The sequence below is a fragment of the Platichthys flesus genome, chromosome 1 (assembly GCF_949316205.1).
Source record: "Platichthys flesus chromosome 1, fPlaFle2.1, whole genome shotgun sequence".
In the NCBI taxonomy this organism is placed as follows: Eukaryota; Metazoa; Chordata; class Actinopteri; order Pleuronectiformes; family Pleuronectidae; genus Platichthys; species Platichthys flesus.
Window position 1 is genome coordinate 23,754,289 of NC_084945.1, and position 21,460 is coordinate 23,775,748.

A 21,460-nucleotide genomic window follows, 5' to 3' on the forward strand; every position below is an offset into this window, starting at 1 on the left:
TCCTTGTTATATAATCTATAAGAGGACAGACAGGCGGGGGGTGGGGGGTGGGGGGGAAGCTACAGCGGACTGAGATGCGCAGATTATCCAGAGAAACGAAGGCGGGAAGATTGAAATGTGCTGAGGTGGGTCGCAGAGGAAAGAAGACGCACTATGAACACATCCTCGACAGCTGCTGAAACTGTTTGGACCTGTTTCTGGAGGATTATCATTAGGAAATTTGACACATTTAGCATCTATAGCCACCTACAGACAATAAAATTGTGTCAGCATGATCTTATTAAACCGGCAGCGGGATGTGCAGGCGAACAGATATGCAGGCTGGGAAGTGAGGTAGTGTGGGACATATACAGGAGATTCAAAGCAATCATCTGTGGCCTGCAGGGATAATCACTGCAAAGCCCCACTGTCCCATTCACTGAGGATAAAACCTGCTGGATTAATCCGAAGGCCTACAGAATACACACACACACACACACACACACACACAGAGATGCCTCACAAGACTTACATAACACGTGGACTACTCTCCCTCTCTTTTACTTTCCCTAGCTCATACATGCTTTCCCTTTTCTTTCTTTGGCACTCACTGCCGCTCTGTCTCACTTCTGCTCTCAGAAACACACACAAAACCTAGATACACGCAAATACACACGCACACACACTATCCAACACTCCCTCTTCTCCTCCATTTCTCCTCCATTCCCCTCCCACATGAACACATTCAAATGGACACCTGTCACCGCGCCGCACCGTACACGCTGTTCATTTATACACTCACACAAACATCGTGGTGACAGGCACGTATAGCAGAGAACATAATAAAAAAAGATATAGGTACATATATCACTGCTATAATGTTACCTTGTTTTTACTGTCACTGTTTTTACCATGTTAAGTGCCCTTGAGTAAGCTAAATAAACTGTATTATTATACCACCGATTGGGGATCTTTTGGACTGATATTTATAATTATTATTTACAGGGTTAAGGAGCATAGAGTGTAGCGGACATAGAAATCATGTTCCGACAGATCTTATTACAGAGGTTAATTTCAATTCAAACATCTGAAATGTACTGCTTTGTCAATAAAGCATAAGGATCATAATTCAGAGTGTGTGTCTATTTTGTGTGTGTGTGTGTGTGTGTGTGTGTGTGTGTGTGCGCACGCACGTGTGTTCCTGAAGGGAAACAGTGGTTGTCTGTTGACGTCCCTGTAAATAATGTTTCTCTGCCCTCTCAGCTGTGAATACCAAAAGGGGTCGTACTGTAATTGTTGGCACTATACTGTCAAAGTAAATCAGCTGCGTAGCGGGCAAACCAGCAGCAGAAATGTGTATATCGTGTCCTTCACACGGCTGTCAGTGTGCAAATGCGTCCTCATGCACGTGCAAGCTACAAACAAAATGAGGAGAACCTCTTACAAACGTTGCTCCATAGAGCTTCTAGTGGTCCAAATCTCCACAGAGGACCTTTAAACTACAGTAGATAACATGGGCAAATGCAGCCTTCCCTCCTGTTGTTCATTGTGACTGACTGCTGCTGGGTTGAATACAGAGAACTCGTATGCAGCACACTTTTATATAACTCATGTTTTCATCATTGGGGAGAATATAAAGTCCTTCCACGACTATAGTCACATGTCACCGCTGGTTAAGTCAGCTGCAGGTCTCCTTTGTTTCCATCAAGTTTAAAGGTACGTGACTGGAGCACGCACCTCTGTGCACAATGACTCAACACTTAATACTAACTGCGTGGGTGAGACCAAAACATCCTGCAGCCATTTTGAAAAACATCTCCCCCTCAAAGAACAGAGGGGATTGACTAAAGCTGACAAAGAGTGACATTAATAAGTGGATGTTGACCAGGATGTACATTATTGGAGCTTTATTATGTTATAATGGAGTGCAGATCCAGAACAAACCTGTATAAAAGAAAGGACTGTGATTGCAATCTGCTGAAACCGAATAAGTGCGCAACATGCAGTGAAAAAGAAGACTATGCATTCTTAGACATCAGATATATCTTTTTTATAGCTGATGACTCTGAAATTCAACAAGGGCAGTGGAAGAGAAAGTAACAAGGTGGATAAATGTGTGAATGTGGTTTTAAGGGGGACAAGAGAAAGGCATGTAACTCAGACTCTATGAGTGTTTTCACCAGGTGAGGGAGCTGGAGGCTGGTGGTAACTTCTCACCGTTTCTGTGCAGGGTGATGGAGGGGTGAGTGAGGGTGGAGGGGGCACAGCAGTTCAAGCTGAAACCATTTTCTCACCATGAAAATGATTTCTGTTTTCATGTTTGTCAAAGCGTCTCACCTCTGGAGAACCGTGAACACACAGCTCACATCATCTTCCGACCAAAATAAGACTGTGATTGCTCTTTCAAGGTGCCTGTTAGAGTAGAATAATGTGCAGTCAAGGGTTTTACAAAACCAGCTACACCGCGATTTCACAATCAGGCTTTGGTTTCCAGCTTCTTCACCAGTTCAAAACCATCATGGAAGTGCTATGTGGTCATTCCCTGCCCTAATTTAATCGATTTATTTGCTCCTTGTTAGAAACAGCACCGGGCTGCCAACAACAAAGTCAAAAAGACAAGTCTAACAAACAAACACACACACGCGTGCTGATCTACTTAAGCGTCGGCCTGAGCTCTTTGTCCTCCCTGACATTAAACCAGGTACCGAGACAGGACAGGAAGCTGAGAGGGCCAACAGTTTGTATAAGGATCCTTTCCTAGAATCAAGATGCTACTCATTCCCACTATTTACTAAAATCTCTGCACCACATTCAACCTCAATTTGATGTTGATATATACTACAACCTTACATTAAAATCTTGTACACATATTCACAACTGCATGAATTCCTACTCACACGGATGCAGTTACGAGACCTTTCAGGTTGAACTGACTGGGAACACATATGTGAAATGATGCTTTGTCTCTTAACTCTCAAGGAGACACAGGGACACAACTGATGCCTCATTCTGGATGTCCTCATACCAAACAACAACAGCCCTGAGAACTTTGACCTGAGAGCTTATATCACTGATCCTTATCATGAAGACATGTAAACAGATGGATCAGCAAAGACATGAACAGATATATAGGCTGGTTAATTGGTTGACTGATTGATTGATTGATTTAGTTTGGAAACAGGAAGTCATAAGTGAGGAGCATCCTCTTCCTCAGTAGCTCTGTGACCAAGTTTAGTCCTTTAGTCAAAACTAAGACGCCTAACAATACAGTATAACTCCTTCCTTATCCACTATGAAACCCTCCAAAGAGGACCATAGTGTCACTTGTTTCCAGCGCAGATCAACGTTTATTTTCCTGACGCTCATGAGTGAGCTGCTTCGTTCACAACCACATTAACGATCTGAACAGCAGGGAATGGGGCATCTTTCATATTTGTTTTATTATTATAAATCAAAAATCAAAAAATCAGAGACAAAGCACTATTTGTGTGTGTGTGAGCGAGTGAGAGAGAGAGAGAGAGAGAGAGAGAGAGAGAGAGAGTCTGCGTGTTTGCTGGAGCTGTCCGCGGTGCTGAACTCAACTCACTCCTCTACGAGCTATTTAGCCGCGACACAGCCAGCCTGAGGGCACAGGCTCTACCACCCTTTGATGTAATCCTTAAAACAAACAACTACCTTAATCCTCTAATTCATTTAGGACGTAAACTCACATCCAAACACATCCTCCTTGCACAAAAACACGCCGCAACTAGAGGTTACAGAGAACAAACGCACTAGCACTGACACCTCAGTGACATGTGTAGTGATTTGACCATGTAATATCACCTTAGAACGAATCAGTGCTACGATTAACACAAACAACTAGAACAGCAGCAACAAACATCTTAGCTGTGGGAGAAAACCTGGACAAGAGAGCAGCTAATAACCTGGTGGTAAATCATCTGAAAGAATTGTATTTTACAGTCTCGTATATTGAGGAGAAACCGAACTTTAATTGATGCTCTGATTTTACCAGTTAGTCTCGGTGAGGAAAACAAACAGTGAGTCTATGAAGTGAATAAAACCTACCTTCTTCAAGCTTCTTCAAGCTCCTTCCGCTCTTCTCCTCCGCTTGCTCTCTACTGTACTTTATGTGTTTCGGTGAAGCGTGTGTCCTTCCTGCCGCTCCGTTAACGGGACTGCACCCCCCTCGATGGAAACACACCGTCCTCCTCACAACCAGGCGTCAAACTGGGTGGATTTAGACACCGCACACTTCCTGTTCACGTTTAACAAAATAAAGCCTAAAATTGAAATGACTTTTTTCTAAACATTTCCTGAGACTCTGTGGCCTCAGCTGCAGGACAGATGGTGTACAGGCAAACACTGTCTCCATGACATGGTGTGGCTGGCTCCATCTCTAACAGAGGCTGCTAATGAAGTCAGATACTGAAACACAGCAGTAATTTAATATCAACCTAAACATGACCTCTTTACACATTATTAAATCTAAACTGTCCAGGGAGGGATAGGACTTGATCCACGTTCCATCTCTCTTAACTGTCCTTCAACAACAACGACCCCCTCACAATAGTTCCACCCCCTGTTTCTGGTAACTGGATGGCTACACAGGCTAATGAGAAATTCACTAGAATATTATTATTCATGGGCTAACAGTAAAAGTCTTATAATGAGTAATTTAATATCAATCAGACAATAATGAAGGATGTGTTATGCATATATACTACATATGTATAAGGGTTGATATAAATATTCAGGATTTGGCTCATATTTAAATGAATCAACTGCAGATAGACCTAACTCCAGGGTAGTCTACTGGAGGATACAAACAAACTACTCTTTCCATGTCCCCCTTCGTCTTCTTCCTCTTACCATTTCTTTTATTTTGTGCAGTCGAGAGGTCTTACTTCCTGTCTCGTTTTGTGCATTTGATGGCACTCACAAAATGGCCGCGCCCTCTGATGTCAGATGTGTCGGAGGGATAATCAGTGGGGCAGCTCAGCTGCTTCAGAGCCATGATGGCTCCTGCTGGCTGCTGCCCACACTCAGTTTCCACAGAGCCAGGCGCAGTTTCACCTCAGCGATTACTGAGAGGATTCTTCATTTGTGCATTTTAAGACCAGATTCATGTTCACTCTGGACAGTGTGGTGAGTTAGAATAAAGACAAACAGACAATAAGAGTTTGAAATAGATAAAACAAATGAGAAAAAAAATGTGTTTATTATTTATAAAGCCTGATCTCAGACCTGTTTCTTTAACACATCATATATGTTTCTGTTGTAGGAGCAGACCCAATCTCAGAAACACATCAAATGATCTCACATTACGCTCCGCCCCTCAGCCCGTGCTCATCTTGAACCGTGAATGTCAAAATAGAGCGTGCAGCTATCCTACTAATATTATGCATCCCAGTGTTTGCCTGCTCACACTGTGCATGTGCACGAATGTGCACCCGTGTGAGAGGTTCCCTGACAGAAAGGCTCTTTGAGATTCTCCTCCGTGTGCAGAGCTGTTTACCCCTGGAGTCTTTGACTTTACATAATCAAATACATGCTGCTTTTTTTTTTTGCAGTGCCATGAGGCAGGGGATGTGAATACTGATCTGTGGTGGGCAGGCTTGTTATCATCAGGCAAAAGAGCATCAAATCCAGTGTTTCAGAAAAATCTAATCAAGCCAGGGTGTTGATTTCTACATTCATACCCTCCCTAAATATGCATGTGTCCCAAGTCCTTGTTCTGCTGAAGGGTACAGTCAATACCACAGTGAGAATAAATGTGATTTGTGGATACCTTGTTTCGTCAAGGTCAAAGGTCAGAAGCGCAGTGTTAATTTATTTCTGTCACTCTGGAGAAGATCGTGTGACAGACATGCTGTGGAACAACGTAGGGCTGGGGGCAGATGTACAGATGAACAGGGGATGGTTTTTCTCCTCCTCTCTGTCTGTGGCTGATTCTCACCTCACGTCAGTTGTCACTTGACTCATTTGAATGAACGCTCGTCATGGCTCCAGGGAGACATGACTGCTGTTTTCCAGTTTTCAGAGAAAACCTCAGCAGACAATTCTCTTCCACAGCAGAGGATCCAGTTTGCTTTCCAGATCTGATCTTCAGTGGATCTGGTCTTCCAATAATGGATTGGTTTATTCCATCTTCTCCACCCCATTGAAGAAACCATTTTTCTCCTCGGGCGTTATTGCGCTTTCAAGATGACAGACATAAATTGGAGATTGATTTCTTGTGTGTGTTACAGACTGTGATTGATTGACCAACACAGAGGAGCTCCGGAAAAGATGCTTAATGTGCATCTTTGAGGCAGAGATGCGGATGAGGAACAGGGTTCGAGTCCGACTCAACTCAAACATTCCCAGTCAGATGTTGGAGACTCTCCCCTGTACGTTTGTTGTTTGTCTGCAAGATTAAGAAAAAGAAAAAAAAACTTGGTGGAAGGATTCAGTGTAGGTAAAATCTCATGCAGTTTATATGCAGAGCCCAAAGATCGTTTTCACAATGTAACAGTAAAAATCGTGGAATGCTTCTTCAAAACATACAGTGTTGCTTAGAGACCATAGCAGTCTCATCAGGTTGGTTGAGTGTTGCGCCGCCCACGGACCAGACACATGTCTCTGTTGGCCTGATGTACTCTGCCTCTCAACCACGAGTTTCAAATACACGTGTCCGTCATTTGGTTCATTTATGATAAGACAGTAGCTGTTCAACCGGGCCAGGTGAGGTTGATGTGTAGCTTATATTCATAAAGGACAAACGTGTGGAAGCTCCAGCCCCTGAGTGTTTGGTTAACGTCTGAGTTGTCTCCACCATCAGACATGGACCCCAACATGGTGAGACAGGCCGTCGTTTGACACTTTCACTGTTTTCCCAAAGAATAATTCATGGATTTATGAGAATGTGCAATTTGATGAGGCTTGATTGAATCTAACGGGACTGTTGAGTTGTCCTACTGAGTGTTACTTAATTTGTAACAGACCATGATGATGTTTTATTGAAATATATATTAATACTGTAGCATTATTCATAATGGCCATAGACATGGGACATGGGGACTCTAGTCGCACTCTTCTTTGGTGACTTGGATTCAGACTCAGGCTCAGGGACTGGAATGAAAGCCACACATGTCCTATCAAACATCACTGTGGGGAAATGAAGGTGCTAATGGAATTCACCAAACTACAAACGAAATTGGAATCTTGTATTCATGTTGTGACATTTCACAGTCCACATTATCTACAATAGACTGAAAACCACTGGCGTCTGTTGCTTCGGCCATTGCCCCCCCCCCCGCCCCCTTCGCTCTTCACCCGACCTGACTCACCACAGGAAATTACTTCAGGACTGCATGATGCATCCAAATGTCACACGGTGCTTCATAATGTGTCAGGGAAGCAGAGCATGTAGAGTGCACAGTTCATTTACTTTATTAACATGCATGTTTAAAATGAAACCAGTGTGACCTAAGAAATAATATCTAGAGTACTCATTATTTAATCAGGCTGTCTCAGAGATTTCTGAGAACAGGAGACATTTACAATCAGCAAATAGATACAACTCAACACATGACCTACTTAGAACAATAGTATGAATCATGAAAAACCTCACTGGGGGGGGGGGGGGGGGGGGGGGGGTGGGGGGGGGGGAATCTGAATGAGCCACAGATTGTAGCTCATTCCATTAGAAATGTGTAGATTAACAGAAAAACAGAAGCCAGTTCTGCCCCCACCTCAAACGTAGGGAAAATCTGAGTTGATGTAGCTACTGGATGATGTATTGTACTGACTAATTTTAAATGAGAGCCCCAACTAGATAATATACAATAGGATATACACATAATGATAGAGGTATGGTCGGTAATATTAGTAATATATGGAAGAAACATAAACACTGCAAATAACAAACACCTTTATCTCCATTTCTTTGATTCCTTACCTTCATGCGTTCAGTGGATTGTAAACATGTCCCTCGGACTCACGGGATCACATGGTGCTGGTATATTGCACAGAATTTCATTTGGCTTCCTGATGAAGAATATCATGTTTCCCTGGATAATATCAGCGGAGGTTACAGGTTGGTCATGTTGTGTTCTTCTGTAATAAGTCTGTCTCTCCTGTGTGTTTATGTACACCTCCCTCATACTTTGCGTGTGTTTCATATGAACATGCTCATGTGTTGTTTCAGACGTGCAGTCAGTGGAGATGTGATAGTCCCAGAGGGAGGGCGGGAAGCTGAAGAAGCAGCTAGAGCGGATCACGGTCTCGCACTCATCTGAACGCGCCATCGATCTTGGGAAATGAGCCGCTCGCCTTTCTGCTGCGCCCTCCATTATCACTGACATACATATTTCAAGTGCTCGCTCTTTTTCACTTGATCCTTAGCTGACTTCTACAGTTTGGACACATTTAACATGGATGCCATGGAAGCATTGGAATTTGCAGCCCTTGTGTGTCACCAAGTCAAAGTTTTATCAGTTAGGATGGGAATCTGAATTGGGGGTTTATTGCCAAGTAGGTTTACACATACACTACATTTGCTGTGATATGTTTGTGCATAAACATAAATATAAAACAGGGAACAGTACAGAAATATTAAAAAACACCATAAAGATATGTACAACATGACCTTTAGATTTATTTATTGACCACAGAACGTTTTAATTTCACAGTTAAATATGGCTTATGTGCTAAATTTAGACTCTTAAAGTTTACAAGGCGTCTCACCTTACTTTGGTCTTTGTATTTGTTTAGTGTCACTCTCCGATCAGATGCATCATTCATGTTTCATCCTGAATCTCAAGAAGCTGCTGAAGACAATTAACAACACTGAGGACACGAGTCAGGTGAGGCTGCACAGAGGAGCGTCTCTAACTGAAGAGGACGGATGGAGCAGCAGACAAGACTGAGTCAGGGGCTGAAGCAAAGACCCACCTGCAAGTGCAGCTTAGTGTTTGAGTATAAACACATTGTTGTTCTTCTAAAGGGGGGCATCTGAATCTAATGTTCCGGGACAAGTTCCCTGATTAGTGCTGATCTACTGACACCGATCAACACTAATTTGTAGATCTGATAACCTGCCAGATGCATAACAATCCACTTTAATTACAGTTAATTACATATCAGACAGTTTACAGGGACACTAGCGAGTCGACACTGAAGCGGTTGTAAGTTTGAATCACTGTGGGACTGCCAGGAGATTTGAGGTTTGTTATTACCTCAGCTCATTTAAGTGAAATGTTGGGTGAACTTGAAATATCAAGTTTAACTGCAAACGACTAACCTGTTGGTTTAGAGTAGTTCAGGCAACATGCACTTCTTAGTTGTCTCAGCTTCATGACCTACAACCCCACACATTCTCCTCCTACAACCCCATGTCCAGTGGTTCTCAGGGGAGCTACAAACTAAACCTGCTTGTAATCATCAGAATACTTGTCAAAGGAAGTAATGAACAAGTACACTAGAAAAATGTTACATAGATGAATGCAGGATTCATTTAAACCTTGCTATAATCAGCTTTTAGCAACTTATACAAAGCCAAAAGTTATTTATGGCCAGTTTTAGAATGTGATATTTAGCTACAGAGTGGAAAACAAAACACAATGTATTGAAATGAAAGTGTCACAAGGGTTCTTTTGTAAGTGTTATTTAACATTGAGCAAGTGAAAGCAGCCACACTAACACCTCTCCATGCAGCTTCCCTGACAAACTGTGTCTGTAGTTTAAAAAACTCACAAAGCTCAAACAACAGTCAACATTTACTGCCAAAAGCAAAACAATCAAAACAAATGATAACTTACACTGTACAGTCATGAATATCAACACACAGGCGTCAGTCCAACGAGAGAATCGAACAGTGCCTCTGAGGAATATTTGTGGGATCCTGAAATTTTAAACTGATATTTAATTGAAATGCTGGTGATGGAAACATTTGTTTTTAAAATATAAATTTCATATTTACTTTTGCTCTAAAACCAGCCATCATTTAAAAAACGATACCGCCTTAGAAAAGAACTGACAACATTCCGGTATCAGTTTAACAAATATGTCAAACCAATCCTTGGCTCATCTTATTGACTGGAGACAAGATTTTAGAAATAAAGTCACACTGACGACATAAGTCTGATCTCATGAAATGTGTCATGTTGACAGAGTGTATAAATTCAGATGTCACTGTGAGACGAGTGTCACATGCTCAAAGACAAATGGCTTCTCGAAGAAAGTTAATGTGGTAGGTTCTTCTCCGCTGCTGTAAATTATACACATCACACAGATACACATTATTTTAAATTATAAGCCTTCAAATAGTCCTTAGTAATCAGTCAAATAATCCATATTAATAATATGAATTGACTCCCCAATCAATGGGATGCGTCTGTGTGAGAATTTAATGATTTCCCAAATATCAAACAGTGCTTGTTCTTAAAAAGTGCCCATTACTGAGTTAACTTAAGTTTAATACTGTTAGTTTCTAGACAGAAGCCCAGTGGTGCACAGCCTTCACACAGTAGTTATTATGTTGACCCTCACCACACACACACACAGCGGTGCAAAGGTTCGAGTTTGACTCCCGACAGAAGCTCCATCTGAGTTTGAGTCTTTGTCTACCGTGTTGAAACGCTGCAGAACGAGTCCTGTGTCCATGATCTGATCCATCAAACATCCCCAGAAGCTGCAAATCTGCGGTTCTTTGTTTCAAGCACAGACTTCCTGCCCTGATGCAGCACACAGATTCAAGATCCACACAAACAACAAGCTCTTTATCTGGCACCTGCTGGACACCCAGTCAACACCTTCTTCATCGAATGTGTAAACGGGCGAATGAGGGGATTTCAACCCTGGAGGTCAAATGTCCGGAGGCAGTGACTGGAGCAGCAATAGGCCACAAAACTCACGGTCGTCCTGAACAGCAAAAAGTGTGGAAAACAGAGTGAGAGAGGGTAGTTGAGAGGAATTAATTTACAAATATAAAACAAGATTCATACTATTTTGGTAGAATATCCAAAAGGGGAACAGAGGTGTGTTTGTTCTAACCTGCGGTGCACTCCTGCCAGGGCGGTTTCACGGAGGGGGAATAGTTTGGGGTAGATGATGGTGAACATGGCCTGGCTGCAGCGGTGACAGTGACCCAGGGGGAACTGCAGCAGGTCCAGGAGGCTCTTTGGGAGGGCGATGGGAGGCAGCAAGTTCGGATCTATAAAACAACAACACAGGAATACTTTTACTTAGTGAATATACTTAAAGGAATCTGTCATTTTATTGCTTATGTTTCTTTTTCTTTTTATGTTTCGTCGACTTCAGGAAAAGCCTCACTGAGCACCCCCCACTGACCATGGTGCTGCTGTGGAGCGAGTGAGCAGCACCAAATTCCTGGGGGTGCACATCAGCGAGGACCTCTCCTGGGCCACCAACTCTGCATCACTGGTGAAGAAAGCCCAGCGGCGCCTCTACTTCCTCCGCAAAACATTCTACCGGGGCACCATTGAAAGCATCCTGTCCAGCTGCATCACTGTGTGGGGCAGTAGTTGCACTGCACACAGCAGGAAGATCATTGGTGCCCCACTCCCTTCCGTGCAAAACACTAACACCACCCGCCTCACCCGGAAAGCCACCTCGATCGTGAGTGACACCAGCCACCCCGCACACGGTCTGTTCAGCCTCCTACCCTCTGGAAGAAGGTACAGGAGCCTCCGTTGCCGCACCACCAGACTCGGAAATAGTTTCATACACCAAGCTGTCAGGAAGCTAAATTCTCTCCCCTCACTCCCCCCAGACATATCCTCTAGTCTGACTGGAGGCTTAAACCCCCCCCAAAAAAACTAAAAACACTCAGGACTCTGCAACAAACTGTCTCTTGTACTTCTTGTACTGTTTGCACTTTATCACTTAAATCACTACGTTTACACTTTGAGAGAACCTTATGCTGCTGTACTTAAAAAATTCTGTATGTTTACTTAGTATTAGGAAATGTCTTGTGTTATCTGTTGTGCCTGTGCACTTTATATGTCTCACTGTGGGAGAGTGGGAAACGTTGTATCGATTCCTTGTGTGTTCTGAACATCATAAGAAATTGACAATAAAGCTACTTTAACTTTTTAACTTTAACTTAAATTCTATTAAACATGCGTATGAAAGGACGCATGTGTAGGAGACATTTGTGGGACAGTCTTGTTGCGCCGCTGTAACACAGATGAGAGATGTGGCCCCAGAATTGAGGCACAGCTACAGCGTGACTTTACACCTCACCTGTTGGCCGGTGGTGGTAGATGCGGTGCAGTGTCCTCATGGCGAGCTCCTCGAGGGGAACCACGTTCTCCGTCTCTGAGCCAACCACCTTCACTTCAGCCGATAACCCAACCAGAGCTTGACTCAGCGCCTTACCCGGCACCTCTCTCAGGTCGCCCTCCAACACCTGCGATGACACTCCGCACCTGCACAGAAGCAGCACGCGACCTTTCCATCATATTTTTCTCTTTTCTATTATCTAGCTCCATCATTCAACCAATGCATGTGTGCAGTTATCCAGGTTAGCCCTTACCCGCTGCAGCCGATGACCTTGTTATACAAGTATGAGGGGAGGCCTTTCAGGTCCACGTTATTGTCCACAAAAACAAACTGCAGCTCCCGCGATCTGCCCAGATCTGAAACACACGTACAGCATATTCACATTTCCCTGCTTATTTCATCTACATCATTATGGCAACGGACAGATAACAGGTTATACGGACCCAGCGGTAGAAAGGTCAGCCGGTTGGCGGCCATGGAGAGCTGGTTGAGGCGGTGGAGCCAGCAGAGCTGCCGGGGAACATGGCACAGCAGGTTGTGGTCGGCAGTCAGATTCTGTAGAGACAAACAGCGGTGCAGACGATGTGGTAGAGACATCAGCTGATTCATGGACACGTCCAGAGACTCCAGTTCGTGCAGATCACCGATCTCTGGAGAGATCAGACAAACCCAAGAGAGAAAGACTGAATCAACCTTTACAAATCTGATTCCTACATCAAAGAAAATCTAGAGTGAAGTTTTTATACAAAAAGTTAGAATATGAATTACCCTTAATAGTCTTAATAGATCATTCAAGACTTTTGTCATTTATAAGCTGACTATCAGCTGACCAGTTCACTTCATCTAACCTCTCTAAATAGTCGTGAACCAAGAAAGAACATTCTGATAACCAGGCCGACACATGGATGTTTCTGAGGTAAATGTCCTGTTCTGGAGACACTTACTTACAGTGAGTGAGAAGATTCAGATCACAGATTATATTATCAGCACCTTGTTCTAGAGGACAGTGACCTCATTTTATTTTATTGTAGCTGTTGCCCTCTGCTGGCCGACAAGATCCAACTCACCTACACGTACACACAAAGATGCTTTTCTATAAGTTTATATGTCGGCTTTTATCTTATTCATCTGTTATGTGATGTTCATTACATTTTTATTCAGTTGGTTTTTTTGACACTTGAAATGTGTCATGTTTTTGTCTTAATGCTTTTATTATACAAACTGATATCATTAATTTCTATGAGACTATTTCTGAATATTTCTTCAAAACCAATAATGATAATAACATAGTAAAATTTGGTACAGTTGAAGAAGACATAATCGAAACAAACAAACAAGGCCGACAGCTTCTGCTTTTCACCTGGAGGAAGGTATTTCAGCTGGTTATTGGACAGTCTCAGGTGGCGCAGGGACCTCAGTCGGCCAATCTCTGGACAGAGGAGCTGGAGGGCGTTACTGCTCAGATCTAAAGACTGCAGCCTGGCCAGGTTTCCAATAGCTGAGGATCAAACCACCGTCACATAAAATGATGTCCAGCAGACAAACTTCTTCTAACTCCTCTCACTCATGCAGATAAAAATAGTCAAATATAATCAACAGTTTGGAATTTTCGCACATTTCTCTAGTTTAAATATCTATCGTGTCATGTCAGTATGAATAAATCAGTGTCACCTGCTGTTTAAAGAAAACTAAGTGACAAAGAAAGATGTTAGAAATAATTGTGGACTCAGGAATGTTATTATGACGTGTGGTGTGCTTACCTTCAGGAATAATCATTATGTTGTTTGAGTGCAAATACCTTGAAAAGAAAAACAATTGTTACTATACAAACTGATTTTCATTCAGTTTATTTGTTTCATCATGTAATTAAGAGGAAAGGTCCCAGTAAGATACAATATCTCTTATACCAGGGACTGCTGATTAGGAAGGGCAGTAAATTAGACTTAGCATTTGATATCTCATTGGTTAAAGTTCACCAATAGTGTGTGTTCTTTCGTTATCATGTCTGTGAGATTAGTCAGGTAAAATAGATCATTTCAGCAGATGCAAATTACAAAGACTTAACAATTGACATCTGCATCTGTATGGGCCCGGCAAAAAATACAATGCACCTTTCATATTATACCAGCCAACAATAACAACACAACACAAAGGACGCTTTTGAAGGGACGTAGCAACACTTTGAAATAAAATAAAACAAAAAATGATTTAGAATATTTGCACAAAAAACACAGCTGAGCCGATGACTCACAGTTCAATTAGGTTGGGGAGCTTCTGAGCCAGATTGTCAGGCTGAACGGAAGAGAGAGAAAGAGAGGGAGAGAAAGAGCAGACATACTCAGTGAATACAAGAGTTACTTCAGTACTGAACTTCAGTACATTTTCCATGTATCTCTACTTTACATAAGAAGATTTACTATCAGGCACTTTTCCCTTGTGCTCAGCTACATATATAAAGTTTCATTTGTACTTTGGGTAAAACGTTTGCTGCTGATGTCTGACATAGTGAAATCATCACGTCCTGCTGGGTGCGTACCAGTGTAGTGAGCGAGTTCATCTTCATGTACAGTCTCTCCAGATACTGTAGGCCTTCATCTTTCAGCAGCTCCACGGGGAAGACGTTCAGGCTCCTGTAGTTGAGGAACAGGTTCTTGTGGCGTTCCTGTTTGGCCATGAATATGGTCTCGTGGAGTTCAGTTGCCATTGCTGAGGAGACCTCTCTCCTCCCTGGTGGAGAAGCCTGGGCTCTGACACTTTCGTCTATGGCATCACTGAGAGGAGAACAGAGCAGGAGCATCGTCACACAGCAGAGACAACGGAGCAAAGGTTAAACTAAACTCAGATCTGTGCTTAGCGCACAAATTGTGTGGCTACAGGAGTTAACAGCTGATTCAGGAGCTGAAGTGAGCGTCAGCAGCAGTAGCACCAACAGCCTGTAGCTAGCGTCGGCTGTTAGCTGACATGTTCCATACCCATCACAGTTAGCATGCTAGCTAAGAGGCTGCTAGTAGCCGTTTGCTTTCAACAACAGGAAGGAAGTTTTTTACCTTAACTGTGCAGGAGTGTGTTCATTTCATTTTAAACCCCACACACACTCGGGACCTGCCTGTATTTAGACTTGTACTTTTAAGAAGACATGAAGCTCGAGACGTAAAGGGTCGTAAAGCAGCAACGTGTGACGTCACTCATCTTCTTCCTCTTCTCTTTTCTCCTAATGGTGCTTGGCTGCAACCCGCTGGTACAACGTTAGAATGCATCGTATTTATATAGAATTCAAGTGTAGTTTCACGCCATTTAATATTGTGCTTTCACTTCACTGATATCTTTATTTAGTATAAAACAAGCAATATGTAAAATATGCTTACTTATAGATGAAACGACCCAACTTACTAAATAAAGTTGTTGAAATTAGCTCACAGACACGCTACTATATTAACTTATTGTTTGATTGAATTATTTTAAATGTTCATAATTTTTTCTTTTTGATTTATTATCTTATTGATAGTACTAATAAGAAGATTCAGATTTCAAGATCAAATTTAAACACATGTCTATCTATGACTCAATCTTTAGAATGTCCTTGCTTGAAATATACTTTTTCCCCCCTTTTGAGACATATTGTTTTGTAAGTCCTACATTCACATAAGTATGGCATAGGCAAGTTGCATTTGCATACCAAAAAAGTTAGTTATATATTAATGTGTAGGAAATACCTTGTAGTGTGTGATCTAACAGCTTCAAAATGAATGAATCAAACTCATATTTAGTTACTTAATTATGTTAAGTCATAGTTGGAATAGGGTCTCTCTGCATCTTTTTACACCTTTCTGTTGGAGATCCAGTTTTATTTTTAGCTCTGCCACTATTGGGCTCTGCTGGTAATCCAATTGACTCAGTACTCTCGTTTGGAAGTCACTTAGCTGAATTGCATTAGAAATTCCTCACCTGCACACCACTAACATGCAGCTACTTCTCTTCAGATGGGTAGATTGTAAATTGTTTTTAGGGATGACAAACGTTGGATGCCGGTGATTTTTGAGCTGTTCAAGTATACACTGTGTTCATTGCACAGCCTCTGAAAGTTTCTGCCCTGCGACCTTAATGCACTGAAAAAAAATCAACCAGCTAAACTGAATATGAAGGATTGGATATTTTACCCTCACTAGCAATAGTTGGACTGTAGCAACATTTGGTGCAGAGAAGACACACAGTTCATAATAACATGAGCAGCGAAACAGTTTGCATACATTTTTATTCATCTTAAATCTCATGTAGAAAAAAAAGAATCAGAGAAACAGACATCCTCTTTTCCTTCAGCCAATCATTTCCCCAGTACTCCGATTATATTGATAACAGGAAAAATTCTTACAACAGCATGTACAAAAGAAAACCAAAAATTGAGCTTTTGTCTAACAGATCATTGCAGTTGAAACACAAGAGCTGGAAGGCTATGAATAATTTACACACATCAAAATCTTGGTAACAAATTGGCCATCGGTGTAACAAAAAATACTAAGAGAAGAAATTTGTTCAATTTGAAGTCCGCTCTGTGAGGTGCTCGTGGGTTTAAGTGAGGCAAAAATCAGACCACAAACACTGAAATACCCATCATGACCTCATCACGTCAGTTCAAACCGGCACGCGAACACCACAGTCTGCTGCTGTGGGCGGACTGGTCTGGAGGTCTCATATCACTGAGACTCCCAGCCTGAAATTACAATGATTCCCATGAGGGTGGGAAGAAGACTCGTGAAAAAAGAAAAAGGGAGAAGGATGTTTTTTTCTGGGATTATGATCACCACGGCAACAGGTCTAGACACAAGGAACAGTACCTGTAATTCCTGTAATGGTGGTAATAAAAAAAACAAATACAACATCTTTATCCAGCTCCTCACACTCGAGGTGTTTCTCAAGTCACACCTGATCCAAACATATGGTAGCCAGAAATGACTTACTTGAATTTGTGCAACTCAAAAACTAAATTGAAAGTTTAAGTATCAGTTTTGCTTGTTTATATTTAAGTTCGGTTGGGTTTCATTACAAAATAACATGTTTACATTTTGTTGTTAAAAAATAGAGAATAGACCTATTTTCTTGTCAAGCAAAGGACCCACCAGAAAACAGATGCATGTGGTAAAGTAACAGCAACGCACAAGAGGGAGGAACACGCCACTGCCTCTCACAGGCGAACATCCGAGAATTAAAACCAGCCTTTTAGTCTATTGTAAGCCCCCCCAACCAACAAAGTTACAGAACTCTTCTTTATGATCTATTAGGAATGATCTGAGAATGGTTTGGTTTGAATTTGACCTTATCAACAGCTCTTACTAAGACGACTATTTTAAGCCAAACAACAGAGATGAAATGTTTTTTTTTTCTGTACATGTATATAGATTGAAAAAGGAAAAAAAAAAAAAAAAAACAGTGAGGTAGATGGATGGTTGAATGAATAACAACGAAACCTTCCCCCGAAATAGCAAAAGAACATACAATACTAGAAGGAAAAAAAAACTTGTGGGGAATTTGTACAGTGATTTAACACTTCACATGAAAAGTAACATAAATAACCAAAAACATCTGGGCTGCGAAAATCAAAACACCACGTTTTGAAGTTAATGAGACATATCTACTTTATGTGGTCCTCTCTGATTATACACCTCTTCATATTGTCTGATACACTCTTAGATGTTCAGCACATGGGACCTTCAGTTAGCTCTCTTGTCGAAGTCAGGTTGAGTTGCTAATAACAGAACATGTCCAGTATTTGTTTAATAGGTAAAGTCCAGCATTTCTGTGTGCCTAGCATCTGCCTAGCTTGCCTAAAAGTACTGCTAGCTAAACACAAAGAGCCGCTTTCAGCTAGCAAACCAGCTGCAGCTAAATGTGCCTAATTAGCTAGCTAACACTAGCAAGAAGGCATCATGCATTTGTTATCATAAATTCTCTTAATCTCTAAATTTGTGTTGCATGTCTCCATCAATTTTGTTTGTCATTTAATGACGCATGCATCTAAATAAACCAAGTAAAATAAAAAAGCTTTGAGCCACATTAGCTAGCTAAGTCTGTTGACGTTTGTGTGTTGGCTAAAATGCTTTAGCGTCAAATAATGATACACGCGAAAAACAAGGGACATATAAAGAATATATTTTGAAGGGAGACCATGAAAATGGAAAACAAGGAGTTGAAAAATTAAAACTTTAAGCTAAGTTTGAATTAATTTATCCACTGAGTGAAATATATATGAACTATAAAACAAACATTAAAAGTTTATTGTTAATGACGGGTCTTTAAAACAAAGTAAAAAAAAAAAAATCCATTGATCCATTTCGATTACCTAACAGTATTATTTATTAATATATTCAGTTGTATTTAGACTCATTGAAGTGCAAGGACCCATTGAAAACTTGGAAACCCTATTCTGGTGTCAGGCTGATGTAAGAAAGATTGCTCTTGCCTAATGATGAGAGAAAATGCAATAACCCAGTCAGAGGGACATAGAATGAGACACAGGATGTCTCTGGGTATGACAGCACAAAAAAGAACGTAGAAAAGGATTTGACTTTTCTCTCTGACCTGAGATTAAGTTGGGACTCAGCAGTGACGATTTAATCTCTGAGTATGATGATGGGTAGAGGTGGTCTAGTCCAAACCTTAGAGGTCCGAGCTCGAATGTGTCCCATAGAACATGAGAACATGAGAACTTTGAGTGCCGCTGGCACCATCGCTGTCCTATCGTCAGATGGGAGGGGACATTACAGGTGTTTTGAAAACACACAATTTCAATTGTCATACCTTTTTTACACAAACACAGAAAAGAAACTAGGTCAGATATACTTTATACAGTTACAAGCATTCAAAAATGGACTGTAGTGGAAACGTTCATAGATCCAACCTGAAGGAGTTCTCTTTTTATATATAGATATTAACTATATTACAACCACAAGAGAAATAAGGAATAGCAGCTTTGTTCTGTACATGATAAATGTCTCCTACCATACAAAAGTTAGAAAAGTGACAAAAACAACTGGTGTGTAAATAAATGCTCTGCCCACGTAAAGATGTTGTAAATGCTGGAGACTAGTGGCTTGTCTAAAAAAATACCCTTTTGTATACAGCAAGGTCTTTGAACAAGGAGCTAACGCCTTTATAGATCTAGTGTTTATATTTATCTTCTTCTTTATGCTTCATTCCCTTTTCAGTCCTCACCTCTTTATTGACTTATTTTGACTTATTGACTGTATTGGCAGTTAAAGTGTAACGAAACAGCACTTGCCACAGGATGTGGCTGAATTTCAGATAAATTGATGTTACCTCTGTCTATGACGTCAATCTGATATAGTACAGTATGTGTGTGTGTATCAAACAGCAATAAAGGAGTGGTGTAGGACTGTAGAGGGACATGTCATCAAAAATTAACTAACAGTGTGGTAACAAATCCAAGTGCTTTTGATTTTCTTCCATTTTCCATCTGGTGTGTTGCAGGGCAAGGCTGCAGAGGAGATCCTTTGACAAAAAGTACAATTTTGGCAACAAATTTGGCAGGTTTGACCTTTCTCCCCCTGGTTGTTTAAGATTCAGCAGAATGGCTGTCGACCTGGCATTATGCTGAGACCCATCCTGCGGCAACAAGTCTACTGAACGACAGACGAAGACGCTGATCTTTTTTTTTATTTGATATGCTTAACAGTTTCACCATAATGCCCGCCCAAAAGGGATCAAAACACCAGTTGTTTATAAAGGCCTATACATTTTGTCTTTCTGTTTGGAAATATATATAAAAAAGTAGCAAACACCGATTTATAAAATAAGATGATCCATAAAGAGAGAGAGACGGAGGGATCTCCCCCAATTATTTTTATATTTTCCTGTCTTTTACTGTTTTTTTTTTTTTTCCTTTCTTTTTTTGGTCTTTCCACTTAGCAGCGAGGGCAGTGTCACATCTGACAGCCAGCTGGTAGAAACCTCAAGTAGAATAATATGAAAAGAGTGAATGGAGTTACAGCAGAGCATGAACTAACAGTAACAGAAACAGTTCCTCCGACTTCCTGTGAGTCTTTGCTCCTCTCTGAGTAACCACGCCCAGATAGTAGGTATGGTTTTGGTGTTTTATCTATATTATCAATACTTTTTTTAAAAGATCACACCCACTGTGACATCAGGTCCTGCAGAGCAGCAGGGGGCAGTCTGGTGGGTGTGTCTATCCCATCAGCAAGCAGACGACTGCGGGAGGGGCATGGCCCTTTCGTTTTTGCGTCCACCGTTCATGTGTGCATACGGCGGCAGATCCTCCAGAGATGGCCGCATTGTGGCGCCCGCGCCTGTCCCGAGCTCTGACCCTGCTGCAAGGCTCGGACCCGACAGCCCGTTGCCCGCCTGCTGGCCTGTCGCCTGCTTGTCCATGGCGGCGGTTGATGTACAGGGAGAGGAAGGGGAGCTGGGGCTCAGTGAGGGGACAGGTGGAGCCTCTGAGCTCGGGGAGGGCGGGGTCTGTTGGGGGACCAGGGATTGCTGTGGCTGTGTGGACGAAGGTTGGTCCAGAGGAACATCTTCAATGCTGTCCATTTTGTCCAGGTGGACCTGCTGCTCCTCGGTCGGCTTGTTGTCAGCGCTGTAGAAGAAACTAACCTCTTTGAACGACGGCTCCAGTTCATCCTTGATGCTGCTGATAATCTCCACAAAGGCTGGACGCATTTTAGGATTGAACTGCCAACACATTCGCATCAGTTCGAACCTAGGCACACACAAGCGCACACACACACAAACGTTAGCTCCTCTTACCAACATGCTAAAGCTTCTTTAGGTTGAGCCTGTCATCTGTGACAGAGTATTTAATCTGTGGTTAAAAGTTTTACTTTCAGTGTACTTACAGTGTTAACTATATAATCCTTTATTTGTGGAAGCTTAACATGGTATCAATATTGATGGCCATATATAGGGTGTTTATTTAAAATAGTACACACAAGCACATTGACGATGGTTCCATCAGTAACAGTCACACTGACGATCACTGAGAAATCCTGCATAGGTGGGCCGATCTAAAATACAAGTTCTTCTTGCTGTTATTTCCTACAGGAGAGCATGCTGCAGGTGAGTTCCAGTACTGGACCCCCTGTTCAATCACAATATGTAATCTACTGACTTGGGACAGGTCGGTGAGGGCTATTATTTGTTTGACACAATTTGATGTAAAAAA

The 21,460-nt window shown here is 41.8% G+C and overlaps 3 protein-coding genes across 4 annotated transcripts in view; all 3 read right to left on the bottom strand.

The window, feature by feature from the left end:
- The window catches only part of LOC133954911 (synaptosomal-associated protein 25-A-like), a 35,821-nt gene extending 31,633 nt beyond the window's left edge, over positions 1–4,188 (bottom strand). For both annotated transcript variants that reach the window (XM_062389469.1, XM_062389478.1), the window contains exon 1: positions 4,048–4,188. The gene's annotated coding sequence lies outside the window, so the exon portion shown is untranslated. The remainder of the gene's footprint in view (positions 1–4,047) is intronic.
- A 4,412-nt stretch (positions 4,189–8,600) lies between these two features.
- On the bottom strand, positions 8,601–15,472 carry lrrc28 (leucine rich repeat containing 28). The gene is made up of 10 exons (XM_062389520.1): positions 15,315–15,472; positions 14,804–15,038; positions 14,519–14,559; positions 14,028–14,065; positions 13,628–13,765; positions 12,711–12,917; positions 12,521–12,623; positions 12,229–12,413; positions 11,017–11,176; positions 8,601–10,884 (listed from the first exon to the last, which is right to left on the bottom strand). Exons 2-10 carry the CDS (start codon positions 14,969–14,971, stop codon positions 10,815–10,817), a joined length of 1,110 nt encoding a protein of 369 aa, XP_062245504.1. The 5' UTR covers positions 14,972–15,038; positions 15,315–15,472; the 3' UTR covers positions 8,601–10,814.
- A 1,030-nt stretch (positions 15,473–16,502) lies between these two features.
- The window catches only part of igf1rb (insulin-like growth factor 1b receptor), a 42,388-nt gene continuing 37,430 nt past the window's right edge, over positions 16,503–21,460 (bottom strand). Inside the window, exon 21 of the mRNA XM_062389533.1 lies at positions 16,503–20,998. Within this exon, the coding sequence (XP_062245517.1) occupies positions 20,473–20,998 (526 nt within the window). The 3' untranslated portion in view covers positions 16,503–20,472. The remainder of the gene's footprint in view (positions 20,999–21,460) is intronic.

Bases quoted from the DNA above. Each gene is read 5' to 3' on its own strand.
- lrrc28 (XM_062389520.1), bottom strand. From the start codon at position 14,971: ATGGCAACTGAACTCCACGAGACCATATTCATGGCCAAACAGGAACGC. The intron at 12,414-12,520 runs GTAAGGGCTAAC...GCTTCTGTGCAG, and splicing joins AAGGTCATCGGCTGCAGCGG to GTGCGGAGTGTCATCGCAGG. The intron at 10,885-11,016 runs GTTAGAACAAAC...TTTGCTGTTCAG, and splicing joins CTGGCAGGAGTGCACCGCAG to GACGACCGTGAGTTTTGTGG.